The 22,388-nt window shown below is 28.7% G+C and overlaps 1 protein-coding gene and 1 non-coding gene across 2 annotated transcripts; both read left to right on the forward strand.

Annotated features, from left to right (window-relative positions):
* The first annotated feature begins 7,602 nt into the window (after positions 1-7,602).
* On the forward strand, positions 7,603-7,764 carry LOC141535556 (U1 spliceosomal RNA). Its single transcript, XR_012480610.1, has one exon. It is a non-coding gene; the product is annotated as a U1 spliceosomal RNA (small nuclear RNA).
* A 2,104-nt stretch (positions 7,765-9,868) lies between these two features.
* On the forward strand, positions 9,869-20,646 carry LOC141534489 (somatomedin-B and thrombospondin type-1 domain-containing protein-like). The gene is made up of 5 exons (XM_074253865.1): positions 9,869-10,716; positions 13,993-14,193; positions 14,468-14,537; positions 16,724-16,794; positions 19,849-20,646. The coding sequence occupies exons 1-5, from the start codon at positions 10,476-10,478 to the stop codon at positions 20,058-20,060; spliced, it is 795 nt and encodes a 264-aa protein (XP_074109966.1). The 5' UTR covers positions 9,869-10,475; the 3' UTR covers positions 20,061-20,646.
* Positions 20,647-22,388: the final 1,742 nt, after the last annotated feature.

Here is a 22,388-nt window from a genome sequence, read left to right on the forward strand (position 1 = left end):
ATAAAAGCAAAGCTGTAAACAATTTTTTAATTCCATTAATGTAGTATAGGCTCGTCACTTTTCTTCTTAGAATCCTCTGTCAACTGTAAACTAGAGACTGGAACGGAGAATGGGTAACGAGTTTTTATAATTACATTCTCAACTACGGAAGTTCTTCCGACACGTCCCCTTCAATCATCTCTTGGTTGCTCTCAGTGCTTTAACATCGACGAGCTTTTTGAATTTATACTAGTATTTTTAATTTTAAAATAGTCAAAGTGCAGAGGAAAAATATTATTAAAATGTCATGCTTTTAGATAATGCAATTAAGAATTTTGCTTTTGGTATAAAATAATAATAAAAATTTTATTCAAGTCTCTACCGATGAAAGTAAACAGTAGAAGAAATGTCTAATAAATAAAGACGGGGAATCAGTATAATATAGAAGAGTTTATTAAAAAAATAATAATGAAATAAAAAAAAGTCCATAGATATGATAGAGTGAAAAAAAGAGTGGTGAGTGGCGAGGGGGATAAAATACAGTGTGCATTGGAAAGAACGAGGGACAAAGTAACTTCCGGTAAAACTTTTATCCGACTATTGTCGTAAAAATTAAGATCGAGCTAAACTAAAGGAAGAAACGGAAGAAAGATAACTACCAATAAAGGATTATTGGCTCTTTGCTCTGGATAAACCCGACACTCACGTCCTCTAAAACCGAGGCAAAATTTTTCAGCCAATCAGAGGGTTTATACTTATTATAACAACCGTATTTCGGTATGGACCGAAAAAATAACGACCAGCTTTTCATTTTCATTCGGTTTACGTCCACTATATATATCCTATAATAATAATAATAATAATAATAATAATAATAATAATAATAATAATAATAATAATAATAATATGGCTTATTCATTTAGCCTTTGCTATATATATATATATATATATATATATATATATATATATATATATATATATATATATATATATATATATATATATATATATATATATATATATATATATAAATAAATACAAATTACAATAGTATTACAATTTATTAATTTGCACATCGTCTTTTAATTTCATTTCACCTTTCGATTATTAATAATATACCTAAAAAATAATATAATATCATACATGTAACAAGTGATAAATTCTATAACATCAATAATTTGGACTGCCACCCTAACGTTTCTATATATATACTGAGAGAAAAAAATTTTTTTGGAAAAAATGAAAATTTTTGTGAGAAGAAATTAATTTATTGGAAATTTCAAACAATTTTATTCCTTAGCTGATAAATTAAAATTTTTTCACAGTAAATTTTTTGTTGAAAAAAATTTTTCTCAATTTGGAGAATTTATTTTTTGTCAGAAAAATGTTGATGTTTTCTGACAAATTATTTCTCTCAGTGTATATGTGTATATACAGTTAAAAAAACTCATTACATTAATTATTCTAATAACCTCACTTGGGTATTTTTTAGGGCTTTGTTACATGTCCACAAAAAGATTAATGGTACATAATAAATGTTTATAAATCCAAAAGGTGATTTTTTTTTTATGTATAGAAAAAATAGTAATCCATTAGCGGAAACCCCACTGAAACCCTCTTGTATACCCGGAAAATTGTATAGAGTAATCTCTGATAAGTTCTAACTAGATTTGTTTATCGAACCGAATCATTCAGTAGATTAATGCGCTGTACATTAATAATTACATGGAGTGTTACGAAGAGTTACAGAATAAATTATGAGGTAAAGTTTTCATGGAATTTATAATTTTAATCTTCTGATTTAGCAGTTATAAATTCTTTTTTGGTAAAGTCCAAAAAAATTTTCACTTAATAATTCATCCTTACAAAATTCATTTATTTTATTGAACTATGTAAAATTTATTTTTAAAATCACTGAAGAGTTGCATTAATTACTAAAACAAAAATATATATAAATTCTAATATTAATAAATTGAGAAAAATATTTTATGGCAAAACAAAAGATGCAATAAATTTCTGTAACTGCTTTAAAAATCCCATTTTTCTGGAGTTATACATGTATATATAACTTTAACTTAGTATAATAACGAGTATAAAGTATGAAATACATTCGTGTGAATTTGTATGTTTATATATAAAAGTTGGAGCAAATGGGACTATTAAATAATAATAATAAATCGATGATAGAATTCAACGAACCCTGAAGAGCGAGCAGAGACCATTATCGTAATTTTAGTTTCTCTTGCAGCCGGACAATCCGCGTTTAGTCGCGTCCGCGATCCCCAAAACCCAAAAGGGCGAGAGCATGAAGTAGACAAAGAGCTCTAAGGGCTATAGGCTATGGGCGGAGTGCAACGACTTACTGGTTCCTTTTTTCCCCTGGGAGTTAAACTGCTGCTAACGCAGGTTAGTCCCATTGTAGCAGCTCGTCTACTAGACTGGACACCGGCCAACTCGCGTTCGGATCAGCTGGAATAACGAGAACGGAAACGTCCTGAATTCCGTGGAGGAATACACCATAATCTTCACGTACCTTTAGAAGAAAAATTGCTCTAAATAATCGGCCAATTAACTCGGAATAGATTTTTATTTTATTTTTCTTCTTTATATGGAAGAAAAGTGATGCTTTTTTTTTATTCATTCATACACTGGGAGAAAAAATTTATTTTGAAAAATATGTGCATTTTTGTAAAAAGAAATTAACTTTGGAGGTTTTTCTCGTCGCTTAAACAATTTTATTTCTTAGTTGAAGAAAAAAAATTTTTTTCACTGTAACTTTTTAAAAAAAAAATTTTTTTATGAAAAATCTATAAAAAAATTTTTTTTTTACTTAAAAAAAATTTCATTTCTTCATTTAAGAAATAAAATTGTTGAAAATTTCCAACAAATTAATTTCTTCACATAAAAATGTTATTTTTTTTTCAAAAAAATTTTTTAAAGCTTGGAAAATTTTTTTAAATGAAAGTTTTTCAGTTTTTGCAGTAGCAAAAAATTGACTTGATCTAAGAAAATAATTTTTAAAAGTTCCATTATTATCTCAGCTGTCAGATTAATTTAAATAAAACAAATTAAACCAAAAAAGAATTAACGAGAGCGGATGGAAAAAGAGCAGATGTAACCTTAACCCAAGAGGGCCATTTATAAAGTGAAGTATGTCAGTATTATCGTGACAAGTAGTTTCATTAATAGGGCTGTGTAAGTGAACAGCAGTCGGTAGTCTCGTTAAATACCAAATACAAAGTAAGACCTACTGCTGTACATAACAGAGCTCACTTTGTCTCAGAAGCCTCCACTCAGAAGCGTAAGCAACTAGACGTTAAACATAACCCTTTCCTCCGAATTAGTCGGACTGTTCTGAGAAATTAATTCCATCTTGTCAGAATAATACTCTGCTCATTGTCTCCAGCAAGATGTCATCCCATTTATTTCCCCGCTAATTATTCCTGCCTTTGCTTAGTATTTATACATTGTATAGAGTATAGTAGTCTGCTATCTACAAAATTAACCGCAAGTGTCTTTTACCGATTAATTAATTAGCTTACATTCGCATCGGCATTACGAATTACAAAAGCTCTATAAATAAAAACTTTTTCACCCAACACTTTCATCCGCCCAATACTAGTCGCGAAAATAATCCCATACCATATTACACCGTATATACACCGTATAATTCGTTGAATTGTATTGTTAGGTTTTAATAAAGAAAAACTCTCATAAATCACTCGAGTCTGTCGATGCCCGGCTGAGGGTTGGATTAATAGTTCTCCGATTTAATTTATTTTTTCCTCACCTTTTAAATAATCAATTGCAGTACATACTATTTTTTAATTACTGCTTTAATGCGTCCTTTTTAATTTATAAAAAATTTAATAACAAAAAATTTTTTGTTGTACAAAAAATCTGAGAATTTTTTTACTTCGACAGAATTTTTAACAATTTAGATATTAGTTTCCGTTCGATGAACGATCGCCTAATCCCTGTTTTATGAGTTTGATATTTTCGATGTATATATGAAAGTACTTACATGCGGGGGTGGTTTGATAGTAAGCGAGCTCGTGTTAATGCTGCATAACGTCATACCACACATATATGAGCGGTAAAAAAATCCCTTGTGCAAACAATTTATTCTGTAGCCAGTTTTCTATTCGCGGCTTCGGCTCTGTCTGACCCTATCCTCTTTCCCGATGGCGTCAGATATAGATTACTGAATATAATACGTAAAAAAAAAGTTATAAAATTCGTAATTCCAAACTATTGCCCAATGACCCTCGAAACTTTTATTTTTTACGGCCCAACTTTTATAAAAAAAAATTCCGAGGTTTACGGTGACAATTTGTTTGGATAAAAATTTTTTTCTCTATTTTCAGGATTTTTTAATTAATTTTTCAATTAAAATTTAATTAATATTTTCATTGAGAGACCTCCAAAAAAGTTTATGATAATGAAACGGGTACGATTGAATTTACATCATAAAGAGGATAAATTCACGATTTAGATGCAATGACTTAGTGAATCCTGGCGTCGCTTCTCAAGGATCTGGGAAGCAAAGAAAGCTTGAGTAACTTGGTGTACAGCACGACTGTACTGAGAAGTTGAGTAATATCAAAGTTAGAGCTTAGTTTCTCATCGCTTGCAGAGAGTACTTCCACAAGTGTTGGTGTAGAGTGTAAGGAAACGAACACCGAGTGAGTAAAAGAGCCTACTGCGATGCCATCACACCCTTTTACAACTCTCCAACAGCCAGACGAAAAGCTAACTTTTTAACTTGAGCCATACTGTATTCATGAGTACTTACTGTACGTGCAGACTATCCTTAAAATCTTTATTTAGATATTTTGTACTACAAACATATACAAGAATATGTATAGGACACACAACACTGCAACCAGGAACAACTTCACGGCCACTTTTATCCCATTTAGCATAATTTTATGTGCAGGAAATTTTATCTATATGCACACATATATGCACCGTGGAATACTTTAACTACTAGAGTTTATACTTGCTGGTTTATGACGACAAATTGGGGCTTTTATATATAATTATATATGAAATGAGGCAACTAGGAATTTTATGAGACAATAATTAAATTATTGTCAGGTGGAATTTTTTTTTCTTTTCAAATTTGAAGTTTATTTATTTTACATTGAGAGAATTTTTTTTTTAAATGTTCATTTTTTTCCAAAAAAAAAAATTCTTTTCTTAGTGTATTGATCAAAAGACATACAATATTTTTTATAAAATTAATTAGCTTCGCAAATAATTGAGTTCATAAGATCGAACATGAAACTTGTAAATTATTATCAATCACTCGAGCGAGCAGAAATCGGCGTTTGAACTCAGTGAAGTTAATATCAAAAACGGTCTTTGAAGTTTCCATCGTGCTAGTTATCAAGTTCCATTTTTCTGGATCGTGTAATCCGCTATTAAACAGGAAAAAGTAAATTAATTTATGCATATTCACGCGAAACCAAAGAGCAGTGTCAACTGAAAGTCCAAAATAAATTCAAAGTTAAAAAATTCACTCGTAAAATGATTATACGAAACTCAGGATGCATTATTCATCATCTATTTCCATCATCGGCACCAGAATTCTTCTTCAATTCTACTATAGTTTTTTTACTCCATTTTTGGGTTATTCGTATGCTGATCACCATCCGATGATATTGCTCGAACTTGAATTCGTTTCTCGTTTCACTCTTCAGAGATAACAATTCCCGGAAATCAAAACTCTACTTTCGTTAATTAATGACTTAATTAAACCTTTTAATTGCTGTAACTGGCAGATAGCTTAAACTTTATTTAAACCGTTCTCTCATTTGGTTACTCTATTCGCATATATGTATATACTTTAAATATATAACATATACATTACCACTAATTTTAATTCGTCTTAAGATAGTCAATTGCCACAATAAATTTATTTAAAATAAGATTACATTAAAATTAGCAGACACTTGACAATTTTTTTATTTTTTTTCAAAAATAAATTAGACCTAGAAAAAATTTCTTTTTAAAAAATTGCATTTGTATTTTTTTAAAGCTTTTAAAAATGGAATTTTTTAAATAAATTTTTTTTTTTATAATTTATTTGTTTACAATTAAATTCTTTTTTATTTTTATTTAATTGAGACAATATAATTTGAAATTATAATTAAATTATTACGGCAAGGCTTAACACGTTGCTAGCAACCTCGAATTCGAATAACAAGTTACACTTGTTATCAGATTTTCTTTTTGTAGGTATTTTTATTTATCCGTTTTTTGGTTAACAAAAGCAATCCTCGGTATCTCACCGTCGTAGACTCGTGACGTGTTATTTTCCGTTGAGCAAGCGCCATTAATCTTGTCTGGTAAAACGTTCGTCTGAGAAACGCCTTCGAGCGTCTGAATTATTTGTTTCGTCGATACGCCGACAAAGTTAAGTGTAAAAACACATGTTTAAAGACCGAACCGACGAGTACTTCCGCTTTACCCTTTAGCTATCTTTTAAATATCTTATTTATTATTATTATCATTATTTTAAATGTGTAAATTTTTTGTTTTTGTTTTCAGAATATACTCACACTTCATTGAGTTCGGTTAGTTTTTTTTTTGAAAAGTCCAATTAAAATTTAATTGATAAAAAATATTATTTTACTTTTAAAAAATAATAAATTTTTTATAATATTTCTAATACAAGAATTCAAATTTCATGTATTATCTGATGATAATACTAAAGTTAGCCGAGGTTTTAATTTTTTTTTCATTTATTAAATTAGATCTATAAAATATCCTTTAAAAATTGCACTTATAGTTTTTCAAGTTTTTTAATAATGAAGTTGTTTTTTTTTTTAATTATTAAAATAAAATAAAATAAAAATTTAAATAATTTCTAATACAATATTTCTCATTTAATCTCTTAGCTGAAGAAATTAAAATTTTTTCTTAAAAAACATTCATAGGTTTGAAAAAAAAAAATTAGAAATTGATTTTTTCTAAATCTAAAAAATTTTTTTTCAATAAAAAAATTACTGTAAGAAAAATTCTTATTTCTTTAGCTAAGAAATAAAATTGTTTAAAATTAATTTCTTCTCACAAAAATGTCCATATTTTTCAAAATTAATTTTTTCTCCCATTGTAGTGTTTAAAAATAACAAATTGAAACTTTTATTAAACTGGTCATAGAAATTAGACGGAGTAAAGTCGAAAGTAAAGTATAAAGAATAGTGTTTGTTTATGGGTCAATAAATCTGCATTTAGGTCAAGTACTTTGATGGACAGACAAGATTGCTTTTTACCTATTTACAATTCCATTATAAATTTTTATTGATTTTAAAGATCAATAGTTTCAGACGAGGGCTTTATAGGAAGGATCAGAGAAATTTTATATTTCGTTAGATTGTTGATCTAATATGAGTCTATATTTGAGTCGAGTAATCTATAAGTAAGTATAAGTGTACACTTACTGCGTACAGAGTATTCGAGTTAGTTGTCGATTGGAGCTTGCCGGAAAGGTGGAAGGGAGGACGGGGGTAAGCATAGTTCAAGAAACTGACGTGAGGCTACGCATGGTAGTGAAAATTGTCCCCACGTGTGGCGGAATTATAAAGTATTATAACCCATTTCTGGGAGCGCTTAAGCATACTTACCTGGCGCAGGGGTTACCGTGATCATGAAGGCGGTTCCTCCAGGGCGAGGCTCTTCCATTGCACTACGGTCGAGCTGACCCTTGCGAATATCCCTAATGTGGATATCTCGGGCGTATAATTTTTGTTAGTCGGGACTGCGTTCGCGCTATCCCGGATAAGATATATCAAACTTAATTTTCTTCTTTCAGCTCAAATAATTTTTCTAAAAAATAAAAAAAATAGAAAAATCTGAAAAATTGCTGAATTTTCTTTTGACTTAGAAAATTATAATTCTAGTAAATTTTTACCGAAAAAAATTTTTAATTAAAGATCATTTAAATTAATGAGAAAATTTATTGTTAAAAATTTTGATTTTGGTTAAATTATTAATTTATTTTAAAATAAAATTAATTTATGGAAATTTCTAATTTTTTAAAAAATATTTTTCTTAAATTTTTTGTCGTTAATATTCCAAATAATTAATAACTAAAATTTTTAAAAAATTAAAAATCAAACCATTAATTTTAAAAAATTTATAGATTAGTAAATTTAAATTAATCGTTATTTTAAATAGAGAATGAAAAATTTTTTATTAATCATTAATAAAATTCAAATTAATTATTTTGCAACTCTATTTTCATGACTAATCAATTAATTAATAATTTTAACAGTAATTCCAAACATAATCAAATCAATGATCGCATACAATTATGCAGAACTAAAACAAATAGTTTGACTTTAATTATAATATCACATAATACCAAATAAGTTAATCGATTGTCCCCGGATTGTGATGCGCTAATAAGGCTATCTGGATATTGTTGTGCTCTAATAGAATTTCCATAACAATTATCAATTTATAATTGCATAATATTAATATAATTTTAATAATCTCAAATCCTTTAATAAATTGTTAATATAAAATTTATTGTTCTTCAGTCATTATAAAATCGTTAGAAAAAAAAAATAATAAAAAAGTTAAATTGCTTTAAACAAAAAAAAATTCTAAGGTAAGTAAGTACACGTCGATAATTTCCTCATCAATTCTAAGCGCGTTTCACCAGCAAAGTCACGATCAACTAGTTCGGACAACCGAGGGTTGTTTGAACAATCGATTAAATAATTACATACAACTCATTGTAAATATTACATGAAATTAAACAACCAAAGTGTAATCAACCGAAAATGGAGCACATCATACATTATAGTGATTGAGTTGCTCATAAAATCACACAGGATGTTTAAGTTCACCGAATGTTAAAAGCAAATTTGTTTCATTTATTAATAATAATAAACTTTTGCTCACTCTTTATTTATTTATTTTTTTTATCCATCATCAATTCAAAATTTATTCAAATAGAAAATTATTTATTGATTGAGTAATTTTTTGTGAAAATACACTGAGAAAAAATTACTTTTGAAAAATATGGGTATTTTTTGGCTGAAGAAATAAAAATTTTTCTCACAGTAATTTTTTTGTTAAAAAAAAAAAAAATTTTCTAAATTTGGAAAAAAAAACAATTTTTAATGAAAATTCTCAAATTGTTTGAATTTATTTTTATTTTCCAAATCTAGAAAAATTTTTATTTCGTTAGTTAAGAAATAAAATTATTTAAAATTAAAAAAAAATTAATTTCTTCTCTCAAAAATGTCCCCATTTTTCAAAAGAAATTTTTTATCTCGGCAAAAATTTTCAAAAAATTTGATTTTTTTTCTTGTAATAATTGAACTTTGAAACTTAAAACAAATTCCAAAAATTTAAAATTTTCACCGTAAATTCTGATGACCTGTCACCCCGCTGAAAGTTCCATGTTCTATTTATTCTGACATGGAATAAATCCCGAGTTATTAATTGTCACCTGTCACCCGTCAACAGTATCATTCTCGCGATATTTTCATTACCGATTAATTGCACAATTTAATTAACATTAACCGTTTAATTATCTCTAGGTGTTTTCTCGCTCCTGAGTTTTAAATTAATAAAATTCCATTAAATTGAATTTATATTAAAAACCCATGTCTCTCACCGACAAACAAATAAAACAAAAAGAATTAATTAAATTTATAATGTGCGTGAACATTGCCCAGAAAATATTAACTCAATTTCAATTAGTAAAAGTTAAACATTTATTTTAAAAATAAAAAAACATTTTATTAAAACAAAACAGTTTGAATAGCTCGGAAGGGATGCGGGCATGCGCAGAAATTAGTAATTTCGCGACACCGAGAGCGGCAAATCTGCTAGGGGTTGCGTTAGTTGGTTTACATCAATGCGACGGTTCACTGAGGAGACTTACTTTTGAATTGTTACCGATGTTACGGAAATTTCGGTGTTGAATTTTAATTTTTTGTTTTTTTTTTTTTTTAACAAAATTTTAAGAAAAGAAAAGAAAAAAAATTTTTTTTTGAATTGTTTAATTTTTAGATCGACTGGAAGTATTTGAATAATTTAATGAAACGTTTCAGGAGTTGTAAATTGTAATAGCAATTTGTTTTTAATTGGTAACAGAGTTGTTCGTTTAGAATAAAAGTGATTAATTAATCAAATTATTCTCTAATTAAGAGTGATTTAAACGTGGGAAAAGTTTCGACCAGTAAAAGTGTGATGAAAGCATTAATTAACGTGTGAGTAACGTGATTTGCGATGACTTTTATAATACAAAATTGTTTATTAGTGAAACAAGGCGACAGTGCAAGAGGATTTCAACAGTGTTGTACACGCTCACTTCGTAATTAGAAAAATCAATAAGCCTCGGTTTTATTCATTCATTTTTTGTTTGTCACACAATACAAGCCGTCTAATTCACGACATTTATCCTCGAAAAGTGTAAAATTTTATCGAATTATTTTTAGTTGTTTTCGATTTGGATTTTATTGCCAGTGGAAATGAGGAAGCTGAAAGCTCTGCAATATTTTATTGCAATAGCAGTTTCTTTGGTGGACAAAAGCGCCGGAGGAAGTTGTAGGGCTGCGAAATTATGCTGTCAAGGCCGCGACTCCGGTTGTGTTATACAGAAAGTATCTCCGAATGCCATTATCGAGAGTCCCAAAGACAAGCCTTGTTACTGCGATCATGCTTGTCTTAAATTAAATGATTGCTGTAGCGACTTTCGGGAAACTTGTAGTGGTGAGTTTCCATAAATTTATTAACATATTGTAATTTATAAAAAAAATTTACATCTAATTTTATTTTAAAATTATAATTATTCATTTTTAATCGAATATTTAATTATTAAAGAACGGAATCAAATTTTTTATTCTTTTATTTTTATTTTCAAACGTAAATTTTTAAACCACCCGGAGGTCTAATGAATATATATTCATTAATGGTATAGAATAATTGAAATTGTATGAAATATATGGTTGGATGGTCTATTGATGGAATCAGAATTTATAAAAAAATATTTAAAACATATGTGAGTTGGAATAAATTTTTGTGAATAAAAAAATTCAACAGAATTTTTTAAAAAAATAAATAAATTCTCCGAATAAAATGTAGGAAATTATTTGTAAATTGCAACTAAAACCTTTTAAAGCAAGATTTTTAAAAAAGTCAGACAAGTTTCTCTAGACCTTCCACTCAATCTCCGAGATGACTAATGACGTTTTAACTCATCCGGCATCCCGCATTCCAGAAAAATTTTCCAGCATGTGTAAAGTGTATTATTCATAAAAGTAAGCCTCTTTTGGTGCGAATGCGAATAAGCAGAGGTGCGCGCTTGAATTTATGGACGTATATGTATCAGGGCTCAGGACACTTTAAAATATAGCGTGGTAGATATGGAGCAGCGTTGATCCTGTGGTGGTGTATATCTTCGATATATGTGTTCCAAACGGTCTTCCACTTTATCCTTTCCACTCATAAGTCTTTTTACTGCATCCACCGTCCTCTTTTTAGAGTATCTTTCCACTCCTGTGTAGTACAGGTGTGGGTGAAAAAAAGAAGTAGAGCTCTTCTCTATACACACAGCTTTATAAATAAATCCCCAGACGACAAGTCTTCGGAGACGAAGACTAGGGGTTGGTTTCTTTTACCACCCAGAAAATTTCATATGCCGCAAGAATGAGACTGGGAAATAAAATGCAGACCGCTTTTTCTGTCTATTCTCTCTTTCTCTGGTGAGAGTTTAACCAGATGTGTCTTCATTTATAGTAAAATATCTCCCTTTAATGTTTGATACATAAACTGATTTTGATTTCTGTGTTTTATATATACGTTTTATCGATCTGATCTGTCGTAAATCCAAATCCGATTTATTGTACGCTTTTTTTTTATTTAAAAAGACAACACACATGTTGTCAAATTTCGTTCGATTCAATTTATCATAAATTTTGCACTCGTAAATCCTTGGGTGTATGTATAATTGACAATCCGTTATTTATTGTATTTTGTAGTTGAATTTATTTGAGCGACGGATTTTTTTTTAATGATTGATGATTTACACAAAATTTTGTCCTAATTTGAAAGTTTACTCAGTATTTATCATTTTATACAGAAAAATATTAATGAATTTTTGAGATAGGCTACATGTGTACGACGTCTACTCGACAGTGAGTTTTAATTATGGAAAATGATGGATTGACATGCTTTTCCGCCGCTCAATAAATGGTTTATCAATTGGCTGGTTTTTTTCACAATTAATTTACTCGTCAGTTTTTTACGAAGTTGTAAAAAGCTTTTTAATGTCACTTTTATGAGTTTATATAAAATTTTTTTTTTTATTGTAAATGTTAACATTTATTTTTATCATTGTTAAAAGTAGAAAAGATGATAAATTTATTAGAAAAATTACTTTATATATCCCTTAAGCCCTTTCACTTTATCTTTCCTTGATCGAAAAAAATAAAAATAACCAATAAATTTAATAAAAATACAATAAAGTTGTGAAAGAAATAATTTTGACATTTGTCATAATGAAAGTTTGCGATAATAACTTATACGCTGGTAAATTCATAAAAGTCAACGTCAGACACATAACTTTGTCGTAACGAGAAATATTGCATTTGATCTAATAACTTCTTTGACGAATAACACGATTACAGTCAAAATTCTGAAGATAAGCTTTTATCCAACTCCTCATACTAACTATGTAACTATGTATATAACCTTAGCTACTTTAGATTCAATAGTTAATTTAATATCCAAAACTGGCTTTTACCTCATTACTCATTACCAAATTATCAAATTAACTCCACCGACTAAAACTTATTGCATAAGGTACACATTTAATTATATATACACAGAAAACAAAAATTAAATTGAATGAAGAAAAATATTTTTAAACCAAAAAAATAATTTTGGAAAGTTTGATTGCCTTGAATCAAGACAAAAAATTATTGAATCAAGTAAAATTTATTTAAACCAAGAAAAATTTTTTAATTTAAGAATTTTACTACTAAAATTAAGAAAATGAAATTCTTCAGAATTATTTACTTGATTCAAATAAAATTTTTTTATATACCGTAGAATAATAAATTTTCATGATTTAGTGAGATTGAAAAAAAATTCCGGATTTTAGCTTTTTAAAGTTACCTAATCTTATAATCTCCGACAGATTTCCATTGATTGAGTTAAAAATTTTTAATTAACAACACTCTTACATCGTTTCTGTCGCCTCGGCTTAACTTCAGCATTGGGCGTCAATCTCGGGAAATCCTTTTGAGGAGTTACGCTCAAAAGCTTTAACCCGACGCCATCGATCAGACGATCAGTCTTTTCGACAGGAGCTGGCTTGCGAAAGACACTCGAGAAATAAAAGAAAGGAAAACCAACGAGTACTCCGAGTACTGAGGGGAGGTGAAAATACTTCTCCTGCTTTTTTTATACTTTTTTACTTAACACGTGGCAATCCCCTATCAATTGATTCCAGACTCGGAAAATTAAAAAAACTGACTTAAAATTTTTCATATTTTTTACAAAAAGTTTTATGCGATTTAAATGCCAAAAAGTTATCGCCTAGAAATAAAAGATAGCTTTTAAAATCTGATACAAAAAGTTAATTTAAAATTAATTTTATCATTGTAAAATTTAAATTATTATTATTGATTTTTTTAGAGTTTATTTTCGAAATAATAAATTATTTGTTAATGCAAATGACTTTCGGGATGGAGGCTTAATTTAATTTCAATATTTTATGTGTTTGTTTAAGCTTTGATTTAATAGTTAATATATTACTTTGTAATGTTGTGGGTGAAAATTTACATTTTCGATGCTTGCTAGAAACTACGGTGGCTAGTAAATAATAATAACAACAACATATATGCACAGTAGATTAAAAGCGACTCTAAATGAGTCCCCCAGCTATATTTATAGTTGAAATAAATTATGTATATTTTAGAAATTAACATTTACTAATTTATGCTTTTATTAAAAATTAAATAATAATTTATTTAATTTTTTCAGTAGTCGATTGTGAAGTTAGTGAATGGGGAACATGGTCAGCTTGTGACAACTTGTGTGGAGTTGGTATTCAAACAAGAATACGCGTCGTCACCAAGTCTAAACAAAATGGCGGTAAACATTGTCCGCAATTAGAGCAATCTAGGGTATGTCAAGAACACGTTGGATGTCGACATTCGGAAAGGGGTTTATTATATAAAACCAGTAAGTTTACTTTTTACAACCCTTCATTTTTCGCTTGCATATTTTAATATTCTCTCTATTATTTTTATAACATAAATTTATTTTTATAAAAAATATTCAACATTGAAAAAATAATTAATTGAATTCGGACAGCGGACTGAAACAAAAGACCGCGGGCTCTACTAATTTTATATATTTTAATAATTATTAAATTATTAATTAACTAAAACTTTAGATGAGAGTAACGTTAATTTTATAATAATTAATAGAACACGTGTTCTTTTGTTAATTTCAGACGTGACTCTGCTCACGACATGGCAAGAGATGAATCCCGAGCTAAATGAAACATTCACGACGAAACAAGGGTAAGTTTTATCTCGTATATTAATTTATATCAATATATATATATATATATGACAGTAATCTTGAGTCTTGATTTTAAATGATATAAGTTCAACACCGGAAAATTATATTTGTATACGTCTGAGAGAAACTAAAAAGCTATAGCTCCAAGTTGAGGATCAAATATTTCCTTCCTAGCAATTTTATATTGTATATGTAAGATATATATCTATGTATAGATGTATGTATGTATGAATGCCACATTATATAGATCCAACTGTGTCGAGGTACGTCTATACCCAGAATTTCAATGTATAGAAATGATTGCAGAGTAATTTTGCGAAAGGAAATTGCACGAATGCGAGGCAGCGATCCTGGCGCCAAATATGTTAGACATTTGTAGTTATATAACATTAGAATTTCACTGGATAAAATTCACTTTGATAATATTAATCTCGAGTTTAGCTTCGGCATGTATTAAAATTTAAATTTATTTGCGCGTGTACGCTGGGGTTATGTAAATTATGCACCAAGTACACAATGCTGTATTATTTAAAATCTTTTCTTTACTTTTTTTTTTTTTAATCATATAATAATAATAATAAATATAAAAAATAGAATAATTGATTAAGGTAAAAAATAAAGTTGTAAAAATGTAAACTTTTTGTTTTCGCAAAGAGATTTATTTCTTGAAGGAAAAAAAAATTAACTCGAATCCAGAATGACAAAACTTATCAACGTTCTTTTTAATGAAATTTTATTTCAATGAAAATGTTACCCGTTGTAATTATAATTGAAATAATTTCTATTGAAATAACTGGCTATGATAACTGGAATAAAACGACTTTTATGGAGAAGTTTTTCTTGCGGTTATTAACTATAGTTTTATTTTTTAATGATTATTATTACTATTATTATTTCTGAAGATAATTTGGTGGTTGTAGTTTAGCATTGTTCTGAGGTCCAGCAAGTTAGATACTCAATTACAAAGTTGGTTGAGTATTGCGTCCCCCGAGAAGCTCTGATCATGATATAACGGCATAAACGAGTAATACAATATCTAATATCTATATAACAATCTTAGGTAATAGTGATCACGATCATGATCACTTTTCCGACCTCAATTAAACAAGTTTATTCTCCTGGAGTAAATTAGCTTGTACTTAGTGATATATTATTAAGTACTATGTTAATTTACAAACTTTTAGGTGTTTAGAGCTTCGGGTAGTTTGCTAAGCTAGCTGGGTCTTATCGTTTTTTGTCCCTTACAGGAAAGTTGTTGTATAGTTTTCATAAGCCATTTTTCAACGGATTAAATTATCCTTACTTAGTTAGAAAAAAAAAATTCACTTTAATCAAAAAAATAATTTTGAAATTGATCTTCTAGATTTGAGTAGAAAAATTCTTAAACTAAGAAATTTTTATTGGTGTAAGTAAAATTAATTCAAAATTGATTCAAGACAATGAAACTCTTAAAAAATATTTTCTGGGCTTAATAATTTTTCTCTTGATTCGAGTTAATTTTTTTTACAGTGTAATTATATTTTTTTTTTTGTACAATATTTATAATTTTATTCCTTACAAAGCCTGTTATTGGCTTCGGCTTTTAGATTGTTGTTTAATAAATAAATAAATTGCTATTTTGTAATTTATTTTAAATAAATATCCCTAATATAGATTAATAAAAAATATTTAAAATCTAACTGTGTATTGAGTAATATGTCTATAGATGATTACTCAATAGGTTTGCTAGCTAAGCGGTATCCACAATACTCGACGTCTCAACGTGTCGTGTATTTTGTGTCGAAGAGTGAAACTCGAACGACAAAGCGACAGGTACGGTTGAATTATTGACTTCTCTCCTCGGAGTCAAAAAAGAGCTCGCATGTCACGTTCAACTACTGATCTATATCGCAGACAAAAGGATATTGTTTTCCAACAAAAGCAATAAAATCCAGACATTACCATTTTCTTTGGAGTTTAACAATATATTTTAAAAAATTGAGATTCAAAGCAAAGTTATATTTCTCTAGAACGGAACTTTTGATGGCTCGTTGCCCCGCAAAAAACCGGATAACTCCGTCCACAGCATTAATTCATTTTTAAACGGAACAAAAAGGTTCTTTTTGCAGAGCAATTAAATGTATACTCGCTCATTGATGCAAAGTGTTTAACTTAAATTAAACGTTTTATTTTTCTATTTTTACAGAACGTGCTCGGCTTTTACCGTAATTTGGGCGTCCAGGGCATGCAGCAAGGACTTTCCAGGCGTTACACTCGGTAGGTTTGATAAATATCTATAGGTGGCACAGAACGCCCGGGTTTTAAGCTCTGATGGAAAAAAATAGACACATAGAGGAAATAGTCGGTAAAGTATAAAGTATAAAGTAAAAGTAAAAAGTCGAGTTTGATCATGAGAAAAAAAATCTCTTGGAATATGAGAGTGCACTAGAGGCTAGGGATGCACAGGAGAGGTTGTTTGTCGTGCGAGGCATCTCTTCCAATCTCGAAAGACTTGTTGAGTCTTCAGGTCAACGAGGCTCCTTCCTCATTCCAGGGCGTCCTAAAGTCCCCTCATGCATTATTTTTTCTCCATCTTTACTTTATTTATTTTTATTTTTTAACTCTTGCAAAGTTTGCTTTGTCCCACCTCCAGACAATCTCACACGAGTATTTTTATTTTGGTATCATTTCGCGTTCTGGATAGTTAAATCCACTTACTTCTCTTCATAAGTGGGCTAATTGCTAATTAACACTTGTGACATGCTTTCGTTTGTTTGAACAAGCCCCAAAAATAAATTTATTTTTTTTTTGACTGTTTTTAAAAATTCTTTAAATTTAAAATTTACTTAACAGAACTTTTGGCAAAAATTAAATCTGTTTGATTGAAAATAAAATAAAAAAAACATATTCTGGAAAAAAGCTGTTGTGAAAATAAATTTGATTAGACGGTAGCTAATCTCGGGACGAGTACGGGACCCACTACGTAATTTTAGTTTGCGTTTTTATGTTTTCCGTAAGTAAAAGTGCCGTTGGATGCTAACAAAGTCATTTACATCCCGAGTTTTTCGTGTCCTCACACTTTTACGTAGATTTTACGAGAGGATTTTAATTCAAGCAAAACATTGCCGACTTTCATCACACACACTGGCTGCCCTTCCCCTTTTAGCAGTTAAAACTTGTTTTCTCGACTCTACTATAAGTCTTTCTTTATTTATTTATTTTTGTTTGCGTTTAAGTATTTTTCTCATTTTTCTCCTCTCCCTTTTTCCTTTTTATTTAATTATACTTTTTAATTTTTTAGCGTTTTTTTTTTCTAACGGACTCGGGAGGGTGATAAAATAAAAGACAGCTTTACGACGGGTGCTTATCAACCAGTGGGTTTTGCGTGCATGTCTACGCTCGACATAATTGCGCGTGACAGCAATGGAACCCACACACAGCCTTATCTGTAACTTATGCTTCAATTATGTTTTATGACTCTCGGCACACCTGGGTTTTAGTTTTAAACTCACCCCCTTTGTATATATTACCTGTTGTATTTGCAATCCTCAGATTAGTTGACAGCCTTGTCGAGATATCATCGCTAAATTCCAATATCTTCATTTTGCACACATCACACATCCACGGTCCTGTTTTTTTAATTAAAAAATCTTATTCAGGTATCACGAATAAATATTTAAAAAAAATTTTTAAATAAAGAATATTTTTTCTTTAGTCATTGCTTCATGACAATTAATTTATTGTTACATAGGTGGATTAATATTGGTGTTTATTACTACCCAGTTTTACAAGTCTTCCTACGTTTATTGAGTTTCCTACGGCATGATATAAGTAATAACCATTACTTACAAGCCAGGAATAAAATGCATCGCGATGAAAATACTTAAATACCTGATAAATCATAGAACTTACGGCATAGCTATTGTTAATATTATTATTTTTTATACTTTATTGTAATTCTGACATTTACTTTTTTCTGCAACAAACATTATTATTATTTAAAATTATAATAACGTATAAAAAGTTCATTCAAAATAACTTTGCTAATAAGTAATAATTTTTTTTTTATTTCGAGAGCATAAAATAAATAATTATTGAAATCAAATATTTTTATCTTTATTGTAAATATTTAACACTTGAAGAATTTGCAATTCAATTCACTTCGATGAGTGTACTAGAAATTATTAATAAAATAAAATATACACTCGGTCTTTTTGTGGGCAGCAAAAATTTCCAATAAATAACCTTTGATTCATTTTTATTTCTAGTATTATTATTATTATTATGATTGTCGGGTTTATTTTACCGATTTATGTGTTTAATAATGTTTTTGAGTTCTTTTGGCAAAGTTACTGGGGCTCATTGCATCCCAGAAATAATTGTACTGTTGAAATACTCCCCCGGAAAATTTTTCACAAAAATTTTTCAAATTTATTATTTATTTATTTATCAATTTTTTTTTTCAGTCCTTTTGGCGAAATCATTGGCGCTTATTGCATCGCAGTAAAGCCATAATTTGATTAGCCGTGTTTGCGATAGCTGCAGGTGCACCTGTGATCCGCGCAAACCCTCGTCTAATTGCAGGCTGCTTGAAGCAACACCGAGAAAAGTTTACGACCTCAAGTTATATACACAATCTCGGGTACATTTCTCTCGCGTGTGCTACTCCTTCATTCGATAATTACGCCGTACAGTAACGATCTTTAATTTTTTTTTCGTTCATTAACTCTATTTCCCCTCCCTCTTTTTCTCCAGCACCCAAAGTAATTGCAAATAAAATTAGCTGTTTAGTTTTGGTTTTATTTTATTTTATGCAACGTTTCATCATTTAAAAATGCTCGATAAACTTTTTTCCACCGAGAAACTGTTTCATTTGATGTTTTATTTGTAATTTTGCCGCTAGATAAATTTTTTTTTTTCAATTTTGGTTGCCGTAAAATTAAAGCTTGTCCAAAAAAATTAAACGGTGTAAAATATAAAGTATAAAAAAATTACTGTTAAGAGAAGAGAAAATGTCATAAAAAAAATTTTATCTTTTGAGTAATTAATTTATAATTAAAAATTTTTCAATATAAAAATTCTTGAGCCGAGAATTTCTTGTGTGAAAAATATTTTTCTTTTTCTAAATTTGTGTAATAAAAATATTTCTAACCCACATGGTAAAAAATAATTAAAATAAAAAAAAATAAGCGTCATATCAATTAAAATGACCCAGTCTGGCATGCATATTATTCATAATATATTATGAAACAAACAATATAAAATATATATTTTTTTACCGGTAATAATAAGTACTTTTATGTTTTTTTTTTTTTTTTTATTTTTTTTCAGGAGCACAAATTTGTGTCATGTGTCATAGTGAGCCAGAGAGCGTAAGCTGTCAGAATAACCAGGATCCATTGGGACCTACAGGAATCGGCAGGTGGAAAATAATAACATCAGAATCTGCGCGGTGTCACGGAAAATGGATCACTAGCGCAAATAATATCGAGCAGTGTGATGTCAATGAGTGCAAAGAAACAACGTCTTTCGTGTATGTTTAAGATCAAAAAACAACTCTACCGTCCATTTTACTGAAATTTCAATTAAAAATAATCGATTCAATTACCGAAACAGGTACAATGGATTGGCTGCTTAGTCTGTAAATAAATTAGTCAGTAATGATAGTATTCAATAATTAATAAAGTAAACTATAATTATAATTATGGTACTACTAATAATAATAAATAATAATAATAATAATAATAATAATAATAATAATAATAAATTCATTCAATATTTGGGATATTTAATAAAAATGTGATTATCAACAAAATTAATGGATTAATTAATCCCCAATATTTTTCTTATTGTTAACAGAATATAATAATAACTTTAAATTAACAAACGTATGTGTATAATTGTATAGACGAGAGTACAGCCCGCAGATATATTCCTGATATGATACATTATATTATATTATATATTATATATTGTACTGTAATGTAATGTAATATGTAAGTGAAATAATAAAAATGGAAAGGCAATGACATATCAAATATCACGTAAAGAATTAAAAATAATGTGAGTCGGGCATGACCTATCGCCGGCTCTGATTGTCTGTACCATCTAATGCATTAATAAAAATTCATAAAAATTTAATTCTCATTTATGAAAATATTTATTTTATCTTTCCCGCTGTTGTTTATTTTATTTTTGATAACTTTTTTTGAATAAATCTTATCCAGCGTTTATTGAGGCTTTTGCGGTAAGCCACGGGTTTTTAATGAATTATCAGTACGTGGTTATCAGGACAATGCCCTGTAGCGTCAAATTTTAATATTTTTTCGATAAATATTCTATTATTTTTTATGTTTTATGTCATGAATTGGATTAAAAATGGTACGCTGGTAGAAATATATTTTCATTAAATAAAATAATGGTCAGCTTATAATGGGTTACTTTATATGGAATTAACTGAAGGGGTTTTTGTTCTCTAAAAAACGCAGATAAAATCCGGAGTCGGAAATTCCAATATTGGAGTGAAAAAATAATGAAAGTGAGTGTAAAATTTAAATTTAATGAAATGAAATTGGAAAACCAAAACTATTTAGGGGTGAGATCGTTCTGGCAGACGAGCTCTGGAATGGACCGGTGTAAATAAAAACAAAACAAAAGTGAAAAATAAAGCAAGCGCTTTGTTTTTATGCGACTGTCGGAAGTGCTGCTGGAATACCGAGAACGCTCATCTCCGTGAGCGTATAAATTCACCCTGCATCCTACATTGTATACAGGGACACGAGATACGAGTTCGAGTGCTTTACCACTCTCTGCAATCTACGGTTCAGTCATTACGTGACGCGTCTATCCATACCTTCGAGGAAATTATGCATTTGTTCCTAAACAATTTTTCCAATTGAAATAATTTTATTCGTCATTTCAGGGAAAATTTTTTCAAATGCTGTCTGATTAATTTTTCCTTTTTATTATTTATTTTACATCTTTATTATTATTATTATTATTATTATTATTGAAAAAAAATTAAATACAGAGATTTATTAAAAAAATAAAATTAGTTGATAAAATTTTCATTTAATTAAAAAAATTTTTTAATTGATAAATCGCAAAACAACTTGATAAAGTAAATAGCAACTAGTTAAAAGTATCAATTGAAAGCATGCGGGTTATTATTTTTTGTTATTACAAATTTTTATCGAGGAGATCACTGATCAACGAGTCCGTTCGGTCGATCGAGGAATTATTAGCACTTATCGCGAAAACCCACCGATTGACCTTTTTTTAGTTTCAGCGTCAGCGAATCAAGCTGCTCAAACGAGCATCCAATACAGAGATGTGATTAAAAAATACGAGTACTTTTAAATTTTATTACCAGCTTCTAAAAAAGTCTATTATTTATGTAATTACGCTCGACATCGAATTTTCGATATTACACTCTATACTGTGTGCGTTATTTGTTTATTTCAAAACGTTAAGCTAGTTTATTTGCATTTCAATTGCTTAACCCATTATCTTTTATATTTGTATTTACATCAATATTTATGAATGAATATACGTGTATATTTATATTTCAATATAATTATTATCATAACTTTTAATTATATTGTTGAATTTAATTAAAAATAAATTATATAATTTTTTACATGTTTTGTAAAAAATTATATTTTTAAAGCTTATTATTTAGTGTAATAGAGTTGCATTAAAAATTTTTTTAATTTCAATAAAATTAATAATAATAATAAAGGATTTTTTTGTAATTTTTGGATGACTTTGATTAAATTTTTTCCTACGAGACCGATAAAATAAAAAGCAAGTAAACACTTAAGTTTCCGAGGACCAAAAAATGTAATTAAATGTAAAAAGAAAAAAATAGT

The sequence above is a fragment of the Cotesia typhae genome, unplaced genomic scaffold, assembly GCF_013202065.1.
Source record: "Cotesia typhae breed Kobodo isofemale line unplaced genomic scaffold, CoteBio_Ctyphae scaffold_13, whole genome shotgun sequence".
Taxonomy (NCBI): domain Eukaryota; kingdom Metazoa; phylum Arthropoda; class Insecta; order Hymenoptera; family Braconidae; genus Cotesia; species Cotesia typhae.

Excerpts from the sequence above, each read along its gene's own strand:
- LOC141534489 (XM_074253865.1), top strand. The coding sequence starts at position 10,476 with ATGAGGAAGCTGAAAGCTCTGCAATATTTTATTGCAATAGCAGTTTCT. Across the intron at positions 14,194-14,467 it reads GGGTTTATTATATAAAACCA|ACGTGACTCTGCTCACGACA; the intron begins GTAAGTTTACTT and ends TGTTAATTTCAG. Across the intron at positions 14,538-16,723 it reads ACATTCACGACGAAACAAGG|AACGTGCTCGGCTTTTACCG; the intron begins GTAAGTTTTATC and ends CTATTTTTACAG.